Raw genomic sequence first — 27039 nt, forward strand, 5'->3', positions numbered from 1 at the left:
CCCAGACGCGTCGTGGTTAGCGCGGTCATGTTAACGACTAAACTATCGGCACCCGGCGCGCAGGATCAAAGCTCTTGATTATATTTATTTCACCTGTCGATTCTGCAAAATAGTGAACGTTCTCAGGAAAACATGGGATGGCGTTGTGCGCTTCGAACTCATTTCGACACATTCCATTCAACACTGATAAGATCCCTCATTTCCGGTAAAGAGGCCCCCGTGAGTACATCACTACGGAGCACATTGCCGCTCCCGGTCAATAGCTGAAGCTGCTCAAGGGCAAGGCCATTCTGTCCCACCGCCATGTGTTTTCCGGCCGTCATCCTGGCAACGCGGGGCGGCATCCCTGGCCGATCCGGTTGCCCATAGGGGGATGCATCATATCACATTGGTCCGCTCCCTGACGCGGGGGCCCTCTGACCCGCGCAGTTGACCCTAGATTGACATACGAGCCGTCATTAGCGCAGCGACATCCGAAATCAGCATTAGCAGCAGGGGTGGAAAGCCTCTGATTTACCATATATGGTAGGTGACAAAAACTGAGACTTTTACGAGCCAATTGGTAACAAGATTTAGAAAATGAAAACAAATTTCAACATACCAGAACATATTACAACAGAATGCCTCAGCGAGATGAAACTCAAACTTTAGTATTGGTCTTTGCTCGCTAACGCTCAAAACGTGAGCATGTGCAGAGCACATGTCAAAATGTTTCGCTATATCAGCAAGTTGGGTTAAAATATGCTGCCAAACATAGAAGCTTTAGTCAGGATGGTTTTCAGCAGGCAACAGAAATATAATGCAAGTACGCTATATCAGTGCTGACGTCACAGGTCAGTCGTGACGCAGCGCATTTCCAATGCCCCTCAGATCCGTGGTTTTCACAGATTTTCAGCCAAGATTCACTTGACATACTAAACAGCACAACATACCAAATCACTCGGCTTATTACTAGTCGTAAGACTCGCAACTGGCCGCAGCATCTTGGGACGAATGTGACCAGCTTGCTACGCGGCGTTTTAAACCAGTCGTGCCATTTTGAGACAGATGTACGTGAATGCTCGTAGCGCGGTAAGGCGGGGATGCTGTGCATCGTGACAGCGTGACGTGACATGTCTGCTGTTGGTTGTGTTTACGTTGTGAGGGCTGGAAAGCTAGACGAAAATAGCTAATCGTCAGTTTTTTTAGGTAATGGCGTAAAACGCTCTGCTGACCTAGGAGGATTGGTGTTTGTGGATACCCGAGCTACAGCTGCAGAAATAAACGGAATTCGTTGGAGTGACACACGTCGAGGATTCATCTGGGGCTCCCTACCGCTGGGAGCAACAGCGGCTTTGAGGTAAGAGACCGAGCATCGCTGGTGTAGGGTTCTCACATTGGCTGTCGCACCTCAGAGTTAGCGTACTGATCAGTGGCCACACGTGAGATAAAAGCGCTTTTAACTCCCGTCCTATTACATAAAGGAAGGTGTAAGGGGTGTTCAAAAATGCTGTTTGCGTTTGTTGATGCCCAATATTGCATAGGTTTTGTTCGAAATAGCTGGGATCATGTTAGGAAAGGCGAATTCTGCACCGGTAACGATCATGCAAAGATTGTGAATGTCGCCAACGTTTCGAGCTAATTGTACGATGATATTACAAGACCAAAGGGATATTGTTGTCATGTGCTTGTAGAACCATGTTGTCGTTAAGTATAGGGCTACAGGGATGCAATCTTGCAAAATGCGTAGGGGTGAGGGAGGGAAGGAGAGGAGGGTGCAGAAGAAAAAAATGACTGAGCCTTCCTCAGAAATGCACGCAAATCAGTTTTCTTCCCAAAATTTGACGCGCTTTTTCTCCTCAGTTGAGAGCAGTGATATAGTATCTCAAAATTGGTTTTGTGTGGCTAAACCTCAAAACTGGGAATAATGAAGCATAATGGGTGAAATTCTAACTAAAAATAGGAGCCTTCACCACTGTTTAGAAGGCAAAATCCACCCTCCCTTCAACTGAAAAGGAAACTAAACGCCTCTAGACTGGTTATGGTTAACTACGGTTTTATCTGGTGATTTTATTAGTCTAGTCTCAACCATCATTCAGGGTTTGGTGTCCAATGAATGCTACTTTAGTGCGAATGAACTCCCGAAACGGAAATGTTTGGTTGCTTTGTCGCATTTCATTTCACTTGTCTTTGTTTTTGTGGTTTATTTCAATTACAGTTGTATGGCAATGGTTCCTAAGATATTTGGTGCTAGCTGACAATTAAGGCGGCTCAAAATTTTGTCGGTGACAGAAAAGACACTTTTTCACCCCTGGCGGCATCCTTGTTCGCCGCAGGTGATCAAATCGTTGGCACGTAGACTCCTGTTGGGCTTAACGGGCCCATGCTGGAATAGGGTTGGAGGGCCCACCGTTCGGTACTATGGCTCTGAATGGCACAGGACTCTTCTTTTACCTCAAGATGAGCACTCATTACAAGTTCTTGAGATCCCCGACCAATGCACGAGACCCTTTGCCATTCGGGCTCTGGTCCCCGTCCCTGTTGAGCAAATCTTCCCCTGACCGATTCGAGACCCTTGTTGAAACAGAATGACTACAGTGCTCTGCTAGGCACTGTGGGCTCCTGAACGATACAGAATCCTGACCAATGTAAATCGCGGGCCCGGCCTTGTCCCTGCTTGGGAGATGGTCCCCCAGAGCTCAGAGCAACATGGAGCCGACTGTACGTTGTTCGTGATCTCTGGCCGAAATAGAGGAACGTTCTGTGTCAGGGATTCCTATCGGTGTAGTGCATCATCTCACTGGCATTTGAGATCACGGCCCTATGGGCGGGGGTCCTTAATGTTACCCACAGACCATTCAGCCACCCCACCGGACCTTTTGACTTGTGGTCTCGAGAGACCCTTCTGCCCCTCTTCGGGCCTCCTCAAATACCGTTCCAACTCGGGGTCAGTTGCCGCCACAGGACCCCTGCCCGGCACTGTGGCCACTAACCGACACAGGAGCCCCTGATTGTGTCAGGGACCGAGAACATTGCAAATCGCGAGCCCCGGCATTGTTTCTGCTCGGGAAATGGGTTTCAAGGTCTCAGGTGGACATGGAGCCGACTGTTTTGATGCAGGTGGTCTCTGACCGACTTAGACTAGCTTTGTCTCAGGGGTTCCTCAAACGATGCAAGAGGACCCCTGACTAATATTTCAGGTCACGGCCCTACGGGCCGCGATTTTTTTGTGCCCTATAGCCAATCCCTCGGGTCTTTATGCCCTCCGACCGGGCCTTCGATCGTTGGTTCTGGTGGGCCGCCCGGGTCACTCCTCGGGCTTCCTCGAATGCTTCTCTTAGTCGGCTCAGGGCCCTTGTGAGCGCAGGGCCCTTTCTTAGGCGCTGTGGGGCCCCTGACAAATACAAGGCCCCAGACCAGTGTAAATCACTGGCCCCGGCTTTATGGCAGATTGGAAAGTGGGTCCTCAGGCCTATACCGACACGGAGTCGATTATGTGGTATGGTGGTACCTGATCTTTCGGGCCTTAATCGTAGATTCGGAGTAGCACGTGCCCCCTGTAACCCCTTGCCTGCGCTACTGCATACAAGTCATAGTTCCATGTGTCTTTGGGCCCCTTCGGCTCTTTGCCAGCTCTGGTCAGATCGATCGCTAGGCTGGCTCATGTGAGCCCGGCCTCCGTGCTGGCTCTGACGGAATCGCACGCTGCTCTGGTTCTGATGAGACTCGGCATGCACCGGCTTTAGTGGGATCGGCTGCTACACAAAGTTTGGATGAGTCACATTTCAGCAAAGTGTTCTTATGTTTTTTACGTGCAATAATGTCAAAACATGGGTGTAATCAAAGGAAGGCGCACCGGGGCACTTGCGACCCCTACCAATTTGTTTAATGCATTGATACGCGTACGCAGGAGTCGCGATAGTTCATAAATCTAGGCAAACGTAGAACTGATGATATTGAGAGCACGCAATGTTTAACGCAAAGGAAAAAATTCATCGTACTTCCTGTGAATCAAATTAAGTTTTTCACTGAAAGTTTCAAGTTGTTGCCCACATGGCGAGAATCCTGCATATCCCACTGTGCACCACGACCGCATTTGAGGCAAATGTAAATCGAGGCATGTCTTCATAATCGGCGCACCTGCGACGGCGTGATTAATACGTGTTTGTAGACGCCATACGGTTACGGTCTACTCGGTACCAATTGTCTCGTACCGTATCGTGCCGTGCAGCTCACTGGTCAGGGCTCTAGGCGCCCCAAAAGGCAAACACTGCAAAGACGCGCAATAATTTGCACCTGCACCACAAACGAGTTGAGTTACGTAAATTTCCCTTTAAATGTGTCAGATGTGCCGGAAGGCAATAGCAGGAAACGTTAGCGCAGGTCGCTTTGGGAGGTGTTCGTGTTATGGGATTGGACCGGCGGAGCTGCACCTGAACCTTAACCTGTCACAGCGCTAAAGCACCGACTGGAATTCAGCGGCGTCCAAGTCTTTTTACTATTGCAGCTCGGTTTCCTAAACTTACACACTTGACCAGATTCAGTAGCTTGCAATTTAGCAGCGCTATGTGATAATGCAGTATACCTGTGGAGCTTTCGGTGCCCTTTTAATGCCCTGTCTTCTCCTTGTCTTCCATCGTAACCGGATCTTCTACCATCCATAGAACCACGTGTTCGTCATAATTGGCAGAACGCGTTTCAAAACTAGAGTGCCCTATGTAGGCATGAAATTGTGTTTGTTCGCATCGCTAGCAAAACATAACAACAGCCATCGTCATACCAGATGAGGGGATAAACGAAGTACTCAGGACATAAATGCGAGCAAGGGTATGGGAGATTAGATTCAGAAGCTCCGCAGTGCGAGATGACCTAGGTCACGCATGGCTGAGTGTCCCTGTCTCCCACAACCGACGAGACGTGTCGCTGCCCATGGCTGTTCAATGCCAACTCTTAACTCGTAAGTACATGCCGTGTTACCTTGCAATTTTGTGTGGCTCTGCAGTGCACATCGGAGTGAATATCTGTTTAAGACGTTCCACGCATGCCATGAATATCCCGGTCTGCATCCAGATTACAAAGCAAACAATCCCAAATGAACACCCGTCAAATTGCAGGGCGGTGATTGTCGGTGGCGAACAGGAAGCGCTGGGGATATTGAAGAGTTAAATGACGGAGTAAATAAAACTGAAAAGGTAAATAGTTTGGCCGTCTCGGCGCTTTACTCACGCCCATGCTATGCAGGACTGCTCTGGGGCCGTGACTGCGCAGGACCGATCATCTGGTTCGTCAGCGGCCTGAATCACAGGATCTCGTGACGTCAGGACCGCTGGGCGGAGACTGCCCGGGCCTGTTTGGTTGTGTTTGGGTAGTGCGCGAGCCGGTGTGTTATTTCACAAACACCGAGCTGGCGCCACCAGGTGTCGCCCCCGGGAGAGTTTGACGGGCGATGTCCGGGCCTTGCCGTCGGCGCTGTGATAAACTGCCGAACGCCTTCTGGTCAGCTTCGGACCGCGCCGGCCACAGCCGTAAATAGCCAGGTGCAGGTGGCCGGTCTGGGTATAAGACGTGGCCGTGCCGAGCGCCAGCACCACTCCGTTGCCAGCGGGCCGGCGCCAGCCAGTGGGTACTCCTGTGGTCCGCTCGAGGAGGCGCAGCATGCCGCGAGTCGGGGTAAGTGGCGGCGAGCTGCTCGGGCCCGGCTGCCGACCGACCGGCTGCCGCGCGGAGACGTTTGTCAGTCTCCATGACTGAAAACACCCGCTGCTCGGCCCACGTGCCCGTAATGCTCGTGAAGTCATGGCATGCTTCCGCTCTAGCAGTGTCACTTCTCCTTGAGCCCAAAGGGCTCATAAGATTATATAAACATTCCTACCAGACAGCCGGATGTTTTGATGAGAGACGGTTGGGTTGGGACTGTTTTGCAGCTTTGTTTTGGCTTGCTACTAAAACCATGTGGCGAGGCCCGATAATGACTATGCCTGTTGCGATGTCAGATAAGTAATAAGAATAAAACAGATAAAAATATGATGCTAACGCGTAAAATAAGTAGCACGCGGCAGCACAATGTAAAAAACAGTCCCAAAGCATTCGTATTTCATACTGAGAACAAACATGCCCTTGGCCTTCCTTGAAGGGAGTGTCCCACATCTGTATGGAGTTTTGAGATGACATAGCCACCTTAAAGATCATTCGGTGTCGCTCACATCCCTGCCCTTCTCCAGACCTAATGTCTCCAGTTTTTGAGGTACACGCCGGCGAAAATATGCGGACTTTTCGGGGAGGCTATCTTAAGGTTACCCAGGCACCCATGCGCCATAATACGCCATTCCATTAGCCAAGCGGCGACCAAGCCCGATAAAAATATAATTGTCGAATCAATCATATCTGGCGTTCGTGAGCACAATTTCCTGACATAAGAGCCATCAATTGGCTCTCAATGAGTGCTGTGCAGTGTACCATGACGTAATCAAACAATTGCGTATTGAGGAGCATATTTGCTAAACAGAGACATTGTGTCGTATAGAGCAGCCTTTTCCGCTTTAAAAGTATATCAGTATTTATGGATACGCTTATTCCATGATATCTGGTGTTTGTTTCAATGTCTGCAAATGCGAAACATTCTTCTAAGCGTATGCATTCACTTAAACATTCCTGTCAAACAACCAAATTTACGCGCATAAAAATCAGGCAATCTGTCGATGTTGAGTATTCATGAACAAATATTTTATGCTTTTAATTTTCAACAAAAATATAACGTGCTGGCTGATTGTATAGACACCTGAACGCTTTACATAATATAGTGCAACCAATATACAATCATTTATTCAGCGTCCACTAGGACAAAAGTCGCACAGAAATTAAAACCGTGGTTGTCTGCAACGCAACATACCGTTTTAAGTCCATAAACTATAATCCATATCGCTCATCCACGCACAATTCATTCGTTTTTCATAACCGTAGTATCGTAAAGTGCGGTACGCAGTACTAAAAGCCTAAAGCAGCAATCGCAGAATGCATGGATGGGCGACACTGACGGCTCAGCGTACGGGTTGACAATGTCTACTGGGAACCATGCGATGGTGGTGCAAGTATTTTCCATGAAGGCGTCAGGTTTTTCAGCATATGCTTTCCATCTCGGATGCGCTGAGGCTCCGCACTTGCGAGGTTGGCCACGTACTTTCGTACACGAAGGGTTTTGACATGAGGTGAAGCTTCCGAAAGATTTGCGTGGGGATAGCTTTGTTGTACGTGCCGTCCAAAGGTGTGTCTTTGGTTCGTTCCTACCGTTACGAACACGTTCGTTGAAGCATAATCTGGGGTAGTGGTTGATTTCTCCAAGTGCTTAACCTTGTGGCACAACTTGCATGGAGTTTGGTATACATTGCTCTGCTTGCAGCTGCCCTGGACGCATGTGTGCTTCGTTGCCGGATGAACAAGGCAGTGGAGGTGGAATTGATCGGTCCAGGATGTCCGGTGTGGTCCTACCTGATTCGCGCGCTATCTTAACGGGCGGGTCAGACGCTTTGACTTTTGCCTGCACTTTTCTTAAGAAATTGTCATCAGTGAAAGGCAATGGCATATAGGTCACATTCCCTGTGCTTTGGGCATTTAGATTTAATATATGAGCAGTCGAAACGTAATATTTCTTTTTAATCTGCCAGTGCCACACCATGTTCAAAAACACTGTCTATTATCTAATAGTCACTATCGATAAGGGAGCGTGATTTTTCGAATCAATTTTATTATAAGGCAGTGCATCGTTATCAATGCTCAAATTTGATAAAGATCAAAGGCCAAAGACTTGTGGCCAGTATATAAACAGGTTGGTTTAAATGAGAAGGGAGTTTTTATCACACTGATTTATATGTTCGACGCGTCTGAGACCAGTGATCTGTTACATAAACAAAGCTTGATTTCGCACCACTAGAGCTAGGCCACACAGTCGGTGTGTTACAGGCCTCAAATGCCCGCGTATGCTTGTTTAGCTCCGTCAATCCCTACGGTCTGCATACTATGGTGCTATTTTCGACAGCGGATCATCTGAGCAACCACTCTTTAAACAACTAAAAACACTTTTTATAGCATTAAGCCCGTCCGACTATATTCGCGATTTTCGGTCATCGTGCGGTTTTCTGATTTGACCGACAGCAAACTGTAAGGACCTTTTCTTGAACGGCCTATAGTTTTTAGCGCTGACCCCACTACCAGACCCACTTTGTCAAAACCAATCTAAACATGATTGCTTGTTAGGAATGAGTGCTAATGTAGGTTGCAATGATCGTCACTGACACAACTTATCTTTGTGTGTTGCTAACTTTCACCATATGGCGCTCTTTCATCTACCATTGTTAAAAGACATACCCGTGCTCAATTACATTTCTTCATACTAAGGCGTGCGTCACAGGCACTGATTCATACCAGTCGTACGTATGACTTAGACCTAAGTTATACATATGATCTGTTCTGTGAACAATGCACGATTATATCATTTTTCGTGGTGAGCATGCAGTGTACTAATAATAGTACCGGGCCCAAAAATACCACATTGTCCACAGATTTTTTACCCAGAACTCAAATGAAACAATATGCGTATCAGTCTGCAAGATGGTGCTGATAAATGTGTTCACATATAATAATGAAATCCTCGCCCGTGTGTGGCGCTGAAAAGCCCTTGGTCCCATTGCCTTCCTTTCTACTCAAGATGCATGGTGGCACACACGCCTCTTGGCGTCCTAGGGCACGCGAGCACGGGCACCCGACGGTGTTCCGCTATGACAATGCGGATCGCTTGCTTGAGTACGCCAAGATTTTTTAGATAAGCCCATGGATTTCTTAAATCTGGGCAGATGAAATCGGATGAGTGAGTCGGCCGAGATGAAAATGAAAATTTTCGGAAACATGAAAAATTGCCGCAACGAAAGCCATTCAATGGCGACATGTTAACAAAGCGCCGATTTGGATGAAGGTCACTTTACGTGCACAGACTTTCCCCAAAAACGTTGGAGAGGATATTGGATATTGGATTGAGCTAGATTTTGATTCGCCACTGTATGACTTTCTTTGCAATAGCTTTGCCTCACCAAATGTTCTTAAAATATGAAGAACGTTGAATGGGACAAAAGATTGAGATGGACCTACCCCCCCCCCCCCCCATCGCATTTTGGATTTGTCCCTGGAAGGTTGCAGATGTAGGTAAGATATAGATCCCCATGAATCGAACTGACTTACGCGGTTTACAATGCCGATTACGAAAGTATAATGAATAGGTTAAACAAATGCAAAAGAGCTTCATCCGCGGGATTCTGTGACCTTCCCCCAACACTCACGAGACTTGCGCTTGGAGACCAGCGACAAAAATAGAATAATACTGCTGGACTGATCACGATCTTACATCTGCTGCCAGCATGCGGCGATCGGGCTCCTGTTCTGTAGTTGCGCTGTCTAGAGATGCGTGCTGTGCCAAACGGACGGAAGCCACATGTTGGGCCAGGTGGACGGAAGCCACGTGCTGGACCAAACGGGCGGAAGCCACGTGCTGGACTAAACGGGCGGAAGCCACGTGCGGAGCTTTACTCAGTGTTGACGTGCGTCCTCGCCGCGCGGGCCGGGCGTGGTCCGTATCCGAATGCTGAACTCGCTCAGGCCAGCTATGTATAGCCGGTCTCCGTCCGCAGCGGACAGGAGCGTCTGTTTACCTGCGGGCGGGGTGTGCAGAGCCCTCTGCCGGCTGACGACCGATCGACGACCCACCTGACGCCATCCGCAGCTGGCGCCAAATGAGGCGGCCTCAAGCGCCCCCCCCCCCGCGGGGCCCATTTGTGGTGGGCAGCGACGGATCGCGAAGGAAACTCGGAGGTCAGGTGCCATTAAATGCGTACTTTATCTGTTTCATCGCGGAGCCATTATCCCTGATCGTGGACGGTTTACAAACTTAAAGGTACATGAGAAATGGAAAGAGACACGGGCTTAACCCACTGTAACCCACTTGGAAAGTCAGCTTTCCGATCATTCCGAACTTTGGAACAAGGTATGTGAACGCTATCTGGATGGAAATGCTCTTGAATTCAAGTTGCCATTTTCCAGATTATTTTCAGAAAGATCCATTCTTTGAGAAAAGGGTGTGTACCACAAATCCACTTTTCATTATCAAAACAAACCACTTTGTGACAGATACCAGCTACCATGTTTACGTTGCATTTACGTTGCATACGTTGCACTCGCCGGCCGAATGACTCATCCTCGGTCGAGTGGCGCACTGTTGCGTCATGCCAGACAGCGGCCGGATGGGTTATGCGCAGCTATTAGGCTCGCCTTTGTTCGAGCTCAAGCATGAGCCACTGACCGCATTACATCTGTTCCATCGGGGCCTGAACTATGTCTGTCTTCCGAAATTCTATCCGATACCTCCTTTAAAAAGTCGCCCTCAGCGTCTCACTACTTGTCAGTTGCATCAGCCAGTTCTGGGATCGCAAGGCGAAGCCCTACTTTTTGATTGGGTTAGGCGACCAACGGACGACGTCACACTCGAATCTCATTGACTGACATCACGTCATTTCTGGACCCTACGGCCATGAATCAGTTCCGACGCGCACCGTATATAAACCGTATCTCTGGTGACCCTGCAGAGCTCGCTACTCTCTCCAGGCTCCAAGACGCGAAATCGCTGTCGGTTGTGTGTGTGTGTGTGTGTGTGTGCGTGTGTGTGTGTGTGTGTGTGTGTGTGTGTGTGTGTGTGTGTGTGTGTGTGTGTGTGTGTGTGTGTGTGTGTGTGTGTGTGTGTGTGTGTGTGTGTGTGTGTGTGTGTGTGTGTGTGTGTGTGTGTGTGTGTGTGTGTGTGTGTGTGTGTGTGTGTGTGTGGGTGTGTGTGTGTGTGTGTGTGTGTGTGTGAACGTTGTGGTGTGAGTATTACTGCCTATAAGTGACCAGAAAATAGAACCCCGGTTTGATAAGATCTCTCTATGGTACTCACGAGAAAGACCGACACGAGCGAGGTCTCCACTAGCATTAACTATCACACAAGAAGTCAGAGATCTGCTTCAGGTTACCATTAATTGGACTGCACTTGATTCAGCTTTAGCGGAATCACTTTACATTTTTATCCACACATCGCTGGCTCGATTCTGGAATCGTCCTCAATTGAGTTGATTCCATTGATTTAGGGAATCTTCCAAACCATGAAATACATACACTTCGTACGGGCATGGACGTGAAATACAACTTTCTTTGCGTGGGCAAAAGGGTAGTGTGTCGGAGCCGTCGGAATAAATAACTTTCAACGGTATGAGACTAAAATGGTGTTTATAACAGCAAGCGGTAGCGTGGTGCCTGCTTCAACTACCATACGCTATTCCCATCCATTGCTCTTACTTAGCTTAAGTTATTTATGAGAGACTGCTGACATTACGAGTCAAATTTGTCATTAACATTGCATCCGTTTATGGCTGCTTCTTGTACTTTTCGAAATATCATTTCTGTGAATGGTGCAATGAATACATTTTTGTTGCCAGACGTTTTAATTCCGTAGAATGTCTTCGCTGAAGGCCATTGCTGCCAGCCAGCAGTTGTCAGCACGTCGTTCTCTTCTAGCAATGTTCAATCACAAGATGGCATTACAGACATTCGATCACACCATTGCGCCGTATCATTGGGCACAGGTATCGGCATTGGTATGTTCATTCAATGCATTTTCATTTTCACACGTCAACAACGTGTTTTGGTCCGGTATACAGCACGCACTCTCATGTATGCTATGATGGGGTGCCACACACAGGAATCTTACTGACAACATACTGAACGCTAAATCTTCCTCAGAGAACTCTTGCGGAGAATCCGGTGTTACGTAAAATGTATGATGTAGATGATTCATGTGTATGCACGCATCTGCATACTAATTATAGGTATCATTATGCGTATGGACTCATCATGAATCATATCACGTTTTGTCATGTGCTTCGCACCACGCCTTCAACGCAAAATGGCCCTGGCAGCCAAAGCGCTGTTAAACATCAAAACCGCCATCGCCCCTCCACTCACGTCACCAAAATTACAGCGCCATCTGTTAACCGGAGTAATCGCCACAGTTCACTCGCAGAGCCGAGCTGTTTGGGGGCAGCACGGTATGCGCGGAGCTGGTCGTCAATTATATTTGGAAATCGATGAAGACTTTCGCGCTTGATTTCAATTCACGAGTACGATTAAGTGCTAAAATGAACTGCACAGTTCATTAAAAGGCCTCGAGGTGAAGGAATCAGAATTGTCACATGTCTATCTTATATATACCATACCGACGTTTGAAAATACTTGAATAGATCCAGCAGTTCGGAAATCCGGCACTATTTTAGGAAAAAGACACTCTGAAATCAGCGCTCATGTGTCAATTTCCCTATCTAAGACGGTTCTGAACCTCGTTTTTCTTGTGAGCGGGCAAGGCCCGAGCTAGACCGCATTTCCAAGCAAATTGAAAGCAATTGCGTTACGTATAAATGAACCGATTCACTTCACAGATGACTTGAGCCAACGGTCCCACTCAGAACGTAATAATCTGTTCTGGGTTTGAGCTTGGACTTCAGATTTATAAATATAAATTAGATTGGCCACAAATACCATAAAACATCTATCAGACACAGCCTGAAGCTAAAATAAGTTCATCGGGTTCTGTTGGGTTGGATTTGCAAGCGTTTGGTTTTGTTTAGTTTTGCTCTGGTTTGGCTTGGCTTTATCGTGTTTTGTTTGTTTGGTTGTATTTGATTTTATTCAGGTTGGTTTATTGTTGCTTGGTTCGGTTCAATGTGGTTCTGCTGAGGTAGATCTGGCGGGTTCGGTCCGACTCAGTTCGTTCCGGTTAGGTCGAATTGTCCGATTGGTTTTGATAAGGTTATGTGGTTGGGAAATGGAGACTTTTTTGTTATGGCTCATTGCGATCTTCATCCTTTGCACTCTTTAATTCAGTTCGTGACACCCCAGCACAGATCGACCACCAAAATGGAGAATAAATTTAAGTTGTCGGTCATGAGCGTAGGCATCTCTGAGATTAGAGGGATGGGGGAGAGGTTGGGGGGGGGGGGAGGGGGCGTCTAGGATTGACGGCAAACTTTAATCTGGGGAAGCATTCTGGTATTAAAATGAGTCTTGCTGTTGGAAGATGTGAAAAGCGCGCATTTGCTTATGAAAAATTCGTGGTACAAAATGCTTTCGGGGCCATTGTGATAGACATATTTACCCCTGCCTCTCTCTCTCTCCCTCTCTCTCCTCTCTCTCTCTCTCTCTCTCTCTCTCTCTCTCTCTCTCTCTCTCTCTCTCTCTCTCTCTCTCTCTCTCTCTCTCTCTCTCCTCACCCTCTCCCCCCTCTCTCTCTCCATCTCCCTCTCTCCTCTCTCCCTCCCTCTCTCTCTCTCTCTCTCTCTCTCTCTCCATTTCCCTCTCTCTCTCTCTCACTCTCTCCCTCCCTCCCTCCTTCGCAAGAGAGTATTTTCGCCAAATGGGTTGGAGCTCAACAGTGAAAAATGGCCAAACCTGTTCCCAAAATATGTCAACAAACAGGTTTTACCCGCATTTTGCACTGTTTCTTACCAAAGTTCCGGGAGCTGAAACCCAAGTTGAAGGGGATGCTGAACCACCCTAAACTAAATAAGAAACTACATCCATGATATACATATATGCGTATACGCACATATATATATATATATATATATATATATATATATATAAACAAGTAGATTATACAAGCGTTTGCGCTCTCGCTTTGCTGCGCTGAGTCAAAAAATTATCAACTTTAATTATGTATGTTTTGCAGTTTAAATCACGGTTCTAGGTGCCCTGGTTGCCGAGACATTGCTCGACGTGTAAAAAAGACTCGGTCACGGGTCGCGCGGTGCTGGCGGTCTGTGGCGGCCGCCGGCGGGAGGGAGTCCATTTCGCCTGCGCCCTCTGCAACACAGCCGAGCCTGTTCCATGGGATCGGCGATTGATCTTTGGACGTGGGCGGTGATTTTTACCCCTTTCATCAACTGTCAACATTTTGAATGATGACAGCACGCACTGCGGTTGTATTAAACAGCATTGTACTGCATCGAACAGTGAAAGACGGTCTATACCGGCCAAATCAATTTCCTGGCTCACACACACGTGACGCTACGATCTATACCACGTGATTGTCCGTTCGACTCCCCATCAATGCATGCTTCTCCCGAGTGCGCCCCGTGCCCTGGGTGCAGCGATGTGGCACAGAACGTGTAGAACCGTGGGAAAGAGCAAAATTCATCATTCTAAGTAAAAACCATCTGTCATCACGGTTTTAGGTGCCCTGGTTGCCGAGATGTGCCGCCAAATGTGAAAAACGACCGGTAACGACCAAATCTATCTTGCTGGCTCGTGCACGCGTTACACGCAGCACATGCGACATGACAATTTATGCAACGCCATCGTCTGTTCGATGCCCTATTAATGCATGTCTCTCCCCAGTGGCGTATAAACCGGTGGAAAGAGCAAAAGCCATCCTCCTGGCTCTCGTGCGCCTGACACGCGTAACGTGCCACCCCGCACTTGTGACACCATGAAATTTCCCGTTCAATGGCCTATCACAGCATGTCAGTCTCGTGTTGCTACGTGCCATAAGAGCGGGAATCCTGCATAAAGCGTAAAAACGGACGAAATCGGCAAAATGCATCTTAACAGCTAATGTGCACGTGTCACGTGACACGCGCAGCATCGCATCGCACACGTTTCAGCGATTGCCCGTTAGATCGCCTATCGGGGCATGCTAGTCCCGACGTGCTTTGTTGCCTGGTTCCTGAGATATTGCAAACACGTGCAAGCCCCTCAAAAGAGCAAAAACGTGTATAGCCATGGCTCAACACGTGGGCGCCATGATATGTGGCACGTGTCACCACACATTATCCGAAGCGCGCATATCCCGAATATGTTCGTGCCATGGGTGCCGAGATGTGGCACAAAACGTGCAAACCCGTGGAAGTGAGCTAAATCCATCTGATCACGTGCCACGTGATACATGTGACCGTACCATTTCGCATGGTACACCACCATCCCCCGTCACTGCGACCTTCCGTTGCCGAGGTGTTGGTGCGAGATGGCATAATCGGTCGGAGGCAACTGATTACGGCTGCCAGTCACGTGATCAGACGGCCGTTTAGCCCTGAAGCAACACCCCGGCGTCGGCCGAGGCACCGGACGACGCCGTTCCGTCACGGCGTAAAAAGCCACCATGTGACCCAGCAATATTGGCTCATTTGCGAGCGACATACGTCAAAATGTGATCAACAAAAGGGTGCCATGGAGAATGAATCGGCCAACAGGCCGATGTGGTTTGCAACGCCAAATCATGAATAGTGTTGACGGTGGCGGCTTGTATATTTGGCGCTGAATTTTAAAACTCGGCAACTTGCAAATTGTATTGCAATTTGCAGCCTTGCACAAACTTGCGATGCAACTTTAAGTGTAGCCGCGTCAATTGTAAATGTTGAGAAACAAGATCCACGCTTGTTCGCGCACTGCGAACACAGCGACAGTCATACACAGCGTGCCGTCGCCCACCATGCGTGAGCCGAGATCGTGCTTACATACCGCCCGTCCCGCCAGCTCACAGCCGAACAGGCTGGTGGGACGCCAGCATGCTCGTGTTTTTTACAGGAAGACCGGCAAAATGAGCTAAGTCGAAAATCAGACGCGCGAACCGCCATTTCGACCTTTGACGCCCGTGGTGTACGCCGGAAGCCGGGTCAAGTAACTTACATCGTCGCGGCGAAAAAGCCGTCATGCAATCACTTAGTCTAGGCTCGTTTGTGAGCGACCTGTGTCAAAATGTGATCAATAAAAGGCTGGTATAGCGAGATAATGAATCAGTCAACACGCTGATGTAGATTTCAACGCTAACTCACGCATAGTTTTGACGTGTGTAGAAAGGGCGACTGTGGTATAGTTGGCGATGCTTGCGTTGAGGGCTTGTGGTCGGAAATGGACTGTAAAGCGATGCATTTTACCTCGCGTGGTCAAAGTCTTCAAACACGTTACGGTCAAAGTCCGTTGGTTGAGGTTGGATATGATGTCCCGGTTGCAGGTCTCGCAGCTGTGTTCTGTGAAGCCTCCAGGCATAAAAGGCAAATGAATAACAGTAGAAAAAACTGTGAGTCACACGGACCAAAAGTCAAATAGATAAAAGTGATAACAACAATGGCTGTGGCGCTGCATGTCGACTATAAAGGCATGAGTGTAGATGTTAATGGTGGGTAGAGTATCGGCTTTAGAAGCAGTAGCAGGCAGGTAGAGCAGGATATGCATCAAGACATCACAGGAATTATCACTTTTAAACTTATGCAGCTTTTGGTTGTGAGGCAGCGAGTCCAGAAAATATCGACTTTAAAAATACGGATGGCATAAAATAAATTAAGAGGAAATTTTAAAAGACATTAAGAGGAAATTTTAAAAGAAATTAAGAGGAAATTTGAAAAGAAATATTGGTGAATTAAAGATATTCGATAAAATGGTCAATGGAATTAAATCAATACTAGTCAATAATAATCAATTGAATAAAAATCAACGCCTGCACTGCACCCTGAGCGAAGCTGCTCCACAATTCTCTGTTTGTGCGTCGTGAGCTGGCTAACGTTGTTGTTATTTTCACTCAAACGGCGGCCGGTGACATTGAGAATCTGAGTGTTCCGTCCACCCATGGTCTCTATCATTTCTGTCAGACGACGGGCGTTACCCGGTTTAGTGAAAGGTCCCGAGGTGCGGGTCCCAAGCCAGCTGGTGGTGCCGCTGCCAAAGTGAACAGTCCGCCAATTTATGCTCGGCGGGGCGCCAGCGTAAATAATCCGCAGCGGAGGTGGCGAAGTTTGCTGTTCTCATGGCGCCACGCCAGCGGGTGCCGCCCCCTGGTGTCGCCCCAGCCGGGCTAGGCCGGGGGGACCACACGCAGTCGCACGGTCACCGTAGGTCGGATCAGCCGCCGGCGCCGGCGCTGATGTCGGATGTTGGCCAGTGACGTCATCATCAGCCGATAACGTCACTGCGTCGTACCAGTCGCCCGGCAACGGCGCTGATGACTGGTGCCGGGTAGTGACGTCATCGCCAACCGATGACATCACCGGGTCTGACCAACCGCACGGCACCGGCGCTGATGTCATATGCCGACCAGTGACGTGATCACTAGCCAATGAAATCACTGGGTCAGACCGGCCCAGCACCGGCGTTGATGACTGATGCTGACCATTGACGTCATGGCCAGCCGATGACGTCACTGGGTCGGACCAGCCGCCGGTACCGGTGCTGATGTCGGATGCCGGTCGGTGATGTCATCGAAAGCCGATAACAAATCGCTACATACATTTCCTTTCAACATAGCGACTGTTTTGTATTAGTCAACACGTCTACAAAAATAGCCATGACGCCGACATAGCAACGCTAAATGAAGCGTGACGTCCGAGGGCCAGGAGCGTGACGTCCGAGGGCCAGGAGCGTAACGTCCGAGGGCCAGGAGCGTATCGTCCGAGGGCCAGGAGCGTGACGTCCGAGGGCCAGGAGCGTGATGTCCGAGGGCCAGGAGCGTGACGTCCGTGGGCCAGGAGCGGCCGGCTGGGCAGAAGTTTGGGCATCGCTCGAACGAGCAACGACAGGGCTCAGCTCCAAACTGCTCTGCTTCAGTCTCAGCGGCTCAGCTCCAGCTGCACCGGTCCGCACTGCTGTTGCTGCTGCCATGAGACAGCTGGAGTCTTCGGAGAACGGAGTGTAAACAAATGTAATACCTAAACAAGCTCAATTTATTTCACAGTCGGTGAGCAAGAAAAGTTTAAAGAGCGACGCATACAAAAAAGAACACCTTGCAACTTGTCCACAGCTTCGACGCCACTGAGCTACAGGCAATCCGCTCTGCCCTACACATTGACGATGCATAACAGACTGTCCTCAATGGGCCCACTCTCGTGGATGGGCGGACAAAAATGAGCTTTTTTATCCGACGCCAGCTTCTACCTACAGTAAGAAACAAGCAGACCAGAGGTTGAACGGAGCATAACGCCTTCTCCCAATGGTCGATCACTCGCAAGCTTTAGGAGCTGAAAGGCTCTAAAGTGATCTCAAACCGTCCAGATTGAAATGTTCCGGCACAGCAGGCACGCTACCGCTTTCTCCATGTATATATCAGGTGCATCAACTGTGGTAAGGGCGTAGTTTCCCGTGTTTGTGCTCTATAAATGTACTAAAAGACTTTAGATAATGCACATCAAGAACGAACGAGTCCAACATTGCCGCGACAGGTAAACCAGAGGAACCTCCTCAGCATAAAGATTGCTCTCCGCTCGCCCCCCCCCCCCCCTCCTCACCCGGATCAGACACATCCCAAGCACCACCGCGACCGTCACGGCTCGCGCCGGCGTCGACCCTCAACCCGAGCAGCATCTTCACATGTGCCGGGTGTTGCCCATGCCGCCATGGCCCGCCTGAGAGGCGCCCTTGTTGTAGCCCATCTGCAGATTAAGCTGGCCTTCGTGGGCGCGCAGCTGCTCCTCCGTGAACTCCCGCTTGTGAGCATCCGCCATCTTGGGTCCCAGCGCTGGGCCCTTGTACTCCGGGTGCTTCTGCGTCTGGAAAAATGTCGGCGCCGATCACGTGACTGCCGCCTCCGTCGAGCGTGATACGGTCGTCGTTAGTGAGACGCAGCTGGACGGCAGAGCCGATGCTGTTTGTTTTGGGCGGGTGCTGCCAGCAGCGGTTAGCCAAGCATCGGCGACCGCCGCCAGCCGCTCCGCTGACGTCGGAAACGACGGCTAAATTCGGCTAATGCGGCACCGGGCTAAAATTAGCCGCCCACACGAGCAGAGTCTCAAGGTTCGATCAGCGGCTGGCGGCGGTGATCCTCCGTGTCTTACCAGGCGCGCCAGAGCGTACAGGGACAGCGTGACCTGCGGAATGTTTCTCATGTCGTACAGGTCCGCCGTCTGGAAGATCTCCTCCTCGGGAACGCCGTACGCCTTGGCCGCCTTCTGGAATCTGGAGCGCGCAGAGGGGGAGTAATCGTAGTGAATATGACAATGTTTGCGCAGCTGTTCCTGATAAGGGTGATTACTACGCAGGGTGATTACTTATTCGAATTTCTTTCGGGTTCTGCCTATTTCGGGTTATTCCTCACCACTGTGAGATAATTCAGCGAAGTGCGTGACACCGAAAGCCTGACCGTCAACTAAGATAAGCTCGTGTTGATGCTATTTCAAGGGCCGCCCACCAGTGGCGGACATGTGATAATGGAGCGCTACTCAATGCTGAGAAAGCCTACCTCTCGATGTTCTCCCGAAGTTTGAAGTGGCCGCCGCTGGTCTGGATTTTGGACACGGAGCCGGGCGACAGCTTGTTCATCAGGTGGCAGATGGCGATGCCGTCACGGAGAACATCCTCATAGCGTCCGGCCGGCAGCTTCTGGCCCGTCACAGCCTCGATCCACTCCAGGACCTCCTTCTCCTGGGTGGCGTCCCGCTTCTGCCGGCGTCGAAGGCAGCCACATTATGTTATCTTTTGGACAGCGCCTGTCACGCACCAGAGGATAATCCTGTGAACATTGAATATATGCGAGGGCTAATTTCTCTAATGTTGCACCACCCAAAATCAATATTTAGATATCTTATCTTTGGACACATTCAATCTTGAGACAAAAGAAAGCCGGATGTAATATTACAATGCGAGTTATTTGGCGTTTAGCGATTAGTACCCGGTCTCCAGCTAAACAACCCACGATTGTGTCACCTAAGCGCAGCCGAAATAATACCTCTTTTTTCACCGAATATCATCGCATGGGCACTGCCTGCTGCCGGCTGGTGGCTGTCGCCCGCGCATGCCTAGACTTGACCTAGCTGCAAGACGTGACCGCGCCGTGACGCGCGCGTAACCATCGCGCCGTGACGCCTGGGCGTAAAACGACTGTCCGAATTTTTCGAGGCGTAAGATTAGCACTGTGGTGAAGCAGGAAAGAGCTGACTAAGGAATTTGACCACGTGGGTGCCTTAGATCCCGTCGTGTTGCTGCCACTCAGTACACGCTCTTGACAGCAGCGGATAGGGCTGCCAAACCTCGGTGCTCGCACATTGGAACAGCTGACTGGCGGGAGATGCTCCGTCCCAGACAGTAACAAACCCGGGGCAGCCGCGCGTCTGCGAGACAGGAGAACTCAGCGGCACAGCTTGTTTACACGGGCGCACGGCCGCCACGCTGGCGTAGTCACCAGCCGCGGGCGCTGTCCGGCTCTGCGCGGAAGCACGCGCGGATCGACGACGGCCGCCGGACAGCGGGACGTACCACCATGGCGACGAACGGAGCGGAGCGTCGAGCGGAGCGGGGCGAGGCACGTCCAGCCGGCTGCCGACACACACTGAAATCGGGCCCCGGTCGCCTCTATAAATACGTGCCAAGTCGCCGCGGCTGGGCGGCGCCGCTGCCAGCCGGTTGTTTGGTCCGCCCCGCTGACGTAGTTCGGAGGACACGGCGTACGACGGAGTGGGTGGTAACCCACCGCCGGCAGCATCCCCATCACTTCGGTGTGATGGCGTTGTGGTAAGGAGCGAGGCCATGGGCCGAGGTCGCGTCTGCAGCACATGTGCTCTCGCGTGACCTGCACCGTGATCGCCCTGCGGTGGTCACCTGGCACCATGAGTAAGGTGTCCGTCTTCACGCCAGCTCAGTTGTTCGTCTCTGGTCATTCATCAAAACACAGGAGCAACATGGTAGATGTAATGCCACGTGTGGTGACATATACGGCTCAGCGGCTTAACACTTTTCTATACGAGCAGATTCCACAAATGACAGAAACTTTATCATTGAACCGCATGCTGTTCATAGTTTTAACGTCACCGGCCTCATCTTTCCATTTCGATACACGGAGAAGCTGACCTGCACCACTGTTCCATCGCGTGACGGCGTGAGCCATTGCATGCCATGCATGCCACGGAGCGGTATGCGTGCCCTGAAGTTATGTCCGTCGAGTCTGACATAAGGCCACGGCCGTTGAGTCTGACCTGAGGTCACGGCAGTTGAGTCTGACCTGAGGTCACGGCCGTTGAGGCTGACCTGAGGCCCGTAACCCGTGCTCTGACCCGCTGGCCTCGGGCCGCGGACCGTGACAGTCCGGGTCCTGGAGCGAGGCCGGCTGGTCGCCCCCGTGCTGCGGCCGGCTCTCCGCTGGCTGATCGGGGCGGATTCAGCATGGATACACATATCCATTGCATGTACGAGGCACAACACCGAACCTTGAATGTCCGCGGCCGCGATCATTAGCCTCAGGCGTTCCGAACCAAGGCACGACGGCTTAAAAAGGTGTAAAGCAGAACCAAACTTGAGTCGCATTCTCAGTTGACCTTTTATCCCAACCAGCTGCTCTTCAGTGTCGTCTGTCGCTACAGAAGCCGTCAGGAGAGACCGCGGGTCGTTGGACGCTGCGCGCTTTCACGGATCTTCCATTCGATCTCATCTCTCCGCCGTCATTGGCGGGACGCACCAGGCAAACAGCTGCGGCGAGCCCGGGAGCGGATGGGTCGCCGCCGGCCCCGCTGCCCCCCCCCCCCCCTCCGCCCCTCCGCCGCTCCCCTGGCAGGTGCCGACCAAAATAGGCCCAAGCTGAGTCACTCATAATCCGGTGGGTGATCAGGAGCCCCGCCGTCGGTCAGGATTAGGCAAGACATTCCAGCAGGCCACGGAAGAACTTAATGGCAGGTCATTTACGGTTAGTTAGTCAATATAAGCACATCAGTATTTAGCAAAAATTCAACGGAGGACCGATGCTTAGGTATAATCAAGATCGCCTCTTCGAATGTTTATGATCACTGTTCCCCGATTATATTCCAAGCATGCATGCAAGGCCCGTCCAATCACCTGGGACCGGTGCAAACATGAAGCTCACATTAGAACAAATGTGCCAGTGCTGAAGAACAGTGAATTGTAGGTATAACAGTGAAGTCCACGTGCACAACCCTGCACAGCGCCTCGCACTGGGTCGACAACCGGATAACTAGTGTCACGTGCCAGTGTTTCACAACATTCAAACACTACCGATAAGTGTCACCCGCCTACCGCTTGTTGGCCGTCATCGACCGTCCCTGGCACGGCTCACCGGCCTCGGCCACGCTCGCCGGCTACGCCGACTGATTGCGACCGGTTCAACAGCTGGCGTTCCGCGAGAGCGCCCCGGGCGTCGCTCGCGGAGCGAGTGACAGGGCCGGCAGCGGCGGCGCTGGCGTCGCCTCCCCCCCTTCCCCCGCCCCTCCCCCACCGCTCAGCACGCCTGGACGGAGCGGCGCGCCCGGCTGGATCGGCGCTCCAGATGAAGCGCTCCTCGGCTTAGGAGCGGATGTGGTGTGGCTATGGGAAAACTGCCATGTGACTGCCAAACTGCCAAACTGTCAAATAAACTTCATCGGCATGCTCGGTTTTGACAGAGTACCAACCAGAGAAAACGCCAAGTGGGATATTTTACTAATACACCTTTCGTAAACTACAAGCTGAACAAGATCCGGTATGATCAATGCGTACAGCTATGTAATGGGACAAAATGTTCCACCGATTCAAATTCCATTGGAGTATGTATTTGAGCACGTATCTATTAAACATGAGTTGTGCATGCAAGGCGATGCAAAGTTGTTTCCGCACTGCATGTGAAGTTTTGGGGTGGTGGCCTGGGCCGCTCTGGGAAATGGTCGATCAACTTGCGGGAGGGGGAACGGAAATCCTCCCCGACAGTTCAGTGTTTATTTCTCAAAGTGGCCTCTTGGAAGTGTGCCATTTGCTGACAAAGTGCTGAGCGAGTGCACATTTATCAGCCACCGTGTGCATGCATCAGCAACGAACCATGTTACGGTCGCAACCGCTTAAACATCAGGACTGAGATAGTGGCCTAAAGGCATGGTTTTTTCATAACGCAATTCGAAGCTGTTCCTTTGTTGCAAGGGAACACACTGAAATGATTTCAAGTAAAGTCAGCCTTTAGATCCGATACCGAACAAGTTCTGTGCGAGCACGCGTAGTTTCAGGGCTATGGAATGAAGGAAAATGGATAACGGTGAGATAGGACTACGCGCGCCTGGAGATCCGACCGCGGAAACTTTGCCCCCACACAGACTCCGCTGCAGATGTGCGCTTGGCGTTCAGTCAGGCCACCCACCAGCGGGCGCTTCGGCTTCACTCGTAGCAGGCGCGTGCACGCTGCCCCGGGCAAGCGGGGCGTCGTGAATGATGCGGGACAAATCGAGACGGAGGATACAAGGGCGCGAAGGATTATGAGTCTCATCACCAAAGGGTCTTATGGTTTCTTTAGACACTCGTAGAATCCAGACACACGTTGCAGACACGTTCCGGAATCACAAGAAAGTAATCTTGTACCTTTGCTGCAAACCCCGGTAAGTTTTCAAACTTTCGACTTTGTTCGCTGGCGGCAGTGAGCAACAAGTCAAGTCTGTGCACATCACATCGAAGATTCATCATAGAACGGAGAGAACGTCCACGATGAATCGCCAGGTGTTCGTTCTCAGCATACGCGCACGACCGGACGTCGACACGTGCTCCGCCAGAAGGGTGCTGCTCATCACAGGGTTAGCCAGCTGGCGAGAGCACCAGTGTCGTGACGCCCACAAAAACGGCCTCGTGCTCGTATGTAATAAGGTACTACGCGTGAAGTGAGCACATCACCGTAATTCAGCCCACAACGCCATCGGAGCTCTGCAAGGCGTGGTTTCCAACAGCGCCGTGACGTCACCGGTGCCGGCGGCCATACACCGCTGCCCACCGAAACTTCAGCCGCGTCCCGCCACGACACCATCCGAGCTCTGCAAGGCGTGGTCTCCAACAGCGCCGTGACGTCACCGGCGCTAGCGGCCATTCACCGCTGCCCACCAAAACTTCAGCCGCGTCCCGCCACGACACCATCCGAGCTCTGCAAGGCGTGGTCTCCAACAACGCCGTGACGTCACCGGTGCCGGCGGCCATCCACCGCTGCCCACCAAAACTTCAGCCGCGTCCCGCCGCGGATACCCGTACCCCGGCCCCGGCCAGGCGCCGCGCCTCCCCCACACGTGCCTGGCAGGTGAGCCAAAGCTCTCACCTCCGCGCGGTACTCGCGGCGGGGCGGGGCAGGCCGCCGCGCCGTTGATGTCCCGCTGGCGCGCGGGCCAGCTCACCGAGCTGATGGATCGCGCCCTGATTGCCGCCGCGCCGGGGTGGTCGCGTCGGCGCGGCGCTGGTTGGCCGAGCGGGGTCGACCTCGACAGAGTTCAACATGGTGTCAAGCTGACGGGCTGTTCGGCACGGTCGCTGTCGGGATAGGTGGCGGCCCCTGACGCAGCTCCTTCCCTCCCTCCCAGACCGCGAAAACGGCCGGCGGTGACATACAGCCGGTCGTCTGTCACGTCAAAAACGGCCGGCGGTGACATGCACTTGGCTGTTTGTCACGATTTGGGGCTGAAACTCGGCGGGGTTATCTCCGCGTGTCAGTGTGAATGAGGGGATGTGACGATTGAAGGCCTCGCCGACCGCGGCTGGCCCACTTTTTGCAACGTCGATTCCAAATGTTTTGCATCAGTGGCTTTAGACCAGAAGCACATTCAAAGCAGAGCTTGCTCTTCGTGCCCTGCAGCCATCTGCGCCAGGCAGCGTGGCTCCATTTCCACAATTGACTTTGACTCGGTCTTTCTTTGTCATACAGGATGGTGAAGGCATTTTCTCGCTCCGCATAATGGCATGCCACAAGCCAACCTGCCAGCGAGAGTCGGTCCTCGCCGGCCGTCTCTGGACAGCTGCCAGCTGATCGTTTTGTGTAGGGCAGGGCAGAGCAAGGTGATTTATCCGGGCTCAATCCCACGGCTTCCGGAATTCCGCTTCTTATTCTTATCTCTTGGCAATAGAGACGGTAGTCCCCACGTGGTCATCGCAACAAACTGGGCTTGGGTCATAAATACCCGAGCTCCGGGTCTTACCTATCGCTGATGTCATAGTCGGCAAGCTATTTTTGAACGACAGCTGGGCAGGATCTACTGATGATGTGGTGGGACGCCTTCAGTCATTCCGCTGGCCTGAAACAGTCCGTTTCTCGCGCGAGGGGGTATCCTAACCCCTAGCCGTGTACGGATACTCCCCTGGCGTGGGTCCATCCAATACAGGACCTGTGTGCCGGCCCGGGGGGGGGGGGGGCAGCGGAGACCTCTCTGACCCGACCTGACCTCCTGGCCGCAGACGGTGGGTCGCCGTGACCCGGACGTGGAGGCGGAGGTGCAGCAGTGGATCGAGACCGTCACGGGAGAGAAGTGGCCCGCTGGACAGGACTACAGCGTCACCCTCAGGTGCTACACCACGCCTCACCATACCACGCGCGGCTGGCAGCGCAGAACAGCAGGCTTGTGTAACGTTGAGCAGCTTCATGGCGACACCAGCCACTGCGCTCGGTCAAGATAGGGGAGGCTGTCGGGTAGTGTGAGCTCGTACAACACCTGGAGACTCTGCGTTGCTGAGATAAGGCACATTTTATGATGGCGCATTTTGGGCCATGATGGCACATGGGCGCATTCTACTCCATTTTGATGGTCTTGAGCACCCGCTCAGGCCACGTTTTCTTCGTTGCATCAACACGATGCTATAAAATTCGCTGACAGACTGGCGTGAGTTGTGCCTTTCATGGGCACGCTGATGGCTTCAAAGGATGCACGGCTTCGCTGTGTGGCGCACGACACCAAAGGTGCTCCTCGGACGCCGCGTTGGACATCGCTAAGCGTTTTTACAATGGGTGCCCCTGTTGTCAGTGTGTTTTGCCGGCCCCACATGCGCTGGGCGTTCCACTTAGACGCTTCGGAGTGAAGCCGCATCTGTCATCAGCCAGGCACTTGGCTGCCGGCGCTCATTCGTCACTGACTCGTTTTTCTTCTAGAGATGGGCAGGTGCTGTGCAAATTGATGAACAAACTGGCACCCGGCTCCATCAAGAAAATCAACACGACCGGAACCTCTTTTAAGTTCATGGAAAACATCAATAAGTAAGTCCTAATTGCCATCGAATGCCATAGAATACCATCGAAGACTATCGAATCCACACATGAGCCATGAGATGTGATTGGGTTGGTGCCGCAATGCTACAATATATTGCATGCCGCTATCCTATGCGTTTATCGGCGCGAATGTTGATGGCTAGCAAAACCCTTGGAGTAAAGTGGGTCGAGTGATTTCCCATAACCAAAGTCGGATTTTTGTAATGCGTTTAACGCAAAGCCAGCCTAAGCTGCCTCACTTGGTGTAGTTAGTTGTAAGGTGTAGCTACATGCGTAGTTAGGCTCTTAAGTTCGCTACCCTAACAGGGTACAATGATATCTTATATCGTGGTTGTTCAGCTTCCAGAAGGCGATGCTGGCGTACGGCTGTTCTGATCTGGACATCTTCCAAACCACGGACCTCTTTGACAAGAAGGATATTCCAGCCGTCACCAACTCCATATTCGCCCTCGGTCGACAGGTAGGCACTAGGTACACTTTCGCTACCATGGCAGCCACGTGTCTATCGAGCGGCGTATGCTTCGAACGTGTCAGTGACACGCGTGCGACGTTCCTGACGTGCTCCCGTCGCCTCCCGTTCCAGACATACCATCACCCCGAGTGGCGCGGCCCGTGGCTGGGACCCAAGCCGACAGAATAGGTCCGAGTATCCGGCGGAGTCGTGTTCAGGGCAGCGGTGATCGAAGGGACGGGCAGAACACGAGCAGCTTTGGCGGCCAGATGGCGCCACCCGCCGCAGTGGCCCTCTGCTGGCCGCCCGCCAGCACCCGTCACAGGCCGACCGTGACCTCCACGCGCTGTTCCTCCCGTCATCTGTTTGTTCTTGCTTACTAACATTCCGCGGTGTGTTTTGTCGCGGGATTGGTACCATGTTTCCAAAACGAGTTTCTCGTAATCATTCATGTGAATTGTTTAGAGAGCGCCGGATGTAGGCAGAGCGCTGGCAATCTCCGCTGTTCTGTTTCTCTCAAGCTGAGGGCGAGCGGGCCATGCATCTCATTACGTCGTCTGCTTGGCTGTGTCGAAATACAACTGGCTGT

General features: G+C 51.5%; 2 protein-coding genes across 2 annotated transcripts; one reads left to right on the forward strand and one right to left on the reverse strand.

The window, feature by feature from the left end:
* The first annotated feature begins 5546 nt into the window (after positions 1 to 5546).
* Positions 5547 to 27039, forward strand: LOC119103960 (muscle-specific protein 20). The gene is made up of 5 exons (XM_037227673.1): positions 5547 to 5649; positions 25195 to 25301; positions 25883 to 25987; positions 26339 to 26459; positions 26583 to 27039. Exons 1-5 carry the CDS (start codon positions 5635 to 5637, stop codon positions 26637 to 26639), a joined length of 405 nt encoding a protein of 134 aa, XP_037083568.1. The 5' UTR covers positions 5547 to 5634; the 3' UTR covers positions 26640 to 27039.
* On the reverse strand, positions 17736 to 20380 carry LOC119103959 (muscle-specific protein 20). The gene is made up of 4 exons (XM_037227672.1): positions 20278 to 20380; positions 19265 to 19464; positions 18861 to 18981; positions 17736 to 18575 (listed from the first exon to the last, which is right to left on the reverse strand). Exons 1-4 carry the CDS (start codon positions 20281 to 20283, stop codon positions 18393 to 18395), a joined length of 510 nt encoding a protein of 169 aa, XP_037083567.1. The 5' UTR covers positions 20284 to 20380; the 3' UTR covers positions 17736 to 18392.

This window comes from Pollicipes pollicipes, unplaced genomic scaffold (assembly GCF_011947565.3).
Source record: "Pollicipes pollicipes isolate AB1234 unplaced genomic scaffold, Ppol_2.1 Scaffold_5724;HRSCAF=6776_pilon_pilon_pilon, whole genome shotgun sequence".
Classification (NCBI taxonomy): Eukaryota; Metazoa; Arthropoda; class Thecostraca; order Pollicipedomorpha; family Pollicipedidae; genus Pollicipes; species Pollicipes pollicipes.

What these genes read in the sequence shown, in the direction of transcription:
- LOC119103959 (XM_037227672.1), bottom strand. An exon ending in CTTCGGGAGAACATCGAGAG is followed by an intron (nt 18,982 to 19,264) that starts GTAGGCTTTCTC and finishes TGCGCGCTCCAG; the next exon opens with ATTCCAGAAGGCGGCCAAGG. An exon ending in TGTACGCTCTGGCGCGCCTG is followed by an intron (nt 18,576 to 18,860) that starts GTAAGACACGGA and finishes ACATTTTTCCAG; the next exon opens with ACGCAGAAGCACCCGGAGTA.
- LOC119103960 (XM_037227673.1), top strand. An exon ending in GACTACAGCGTCACCCTCAG is followed by an intron (nt 25,302 to 25,882) that starts GTGCTACACCAC and finishes TTTTTCTTCTAG; the next exon opens with AGATGGGCAGGTGCTGTGCA. An exon ending in TATTCGCCCTCGGTCGACAG is followed by an intron (nt 26,460 to 26,582) that starts GTAGGCACTAGG and finishes CTCCCGTTCCAG; the next exon opens with ACATACCATCACCCCGAGTG.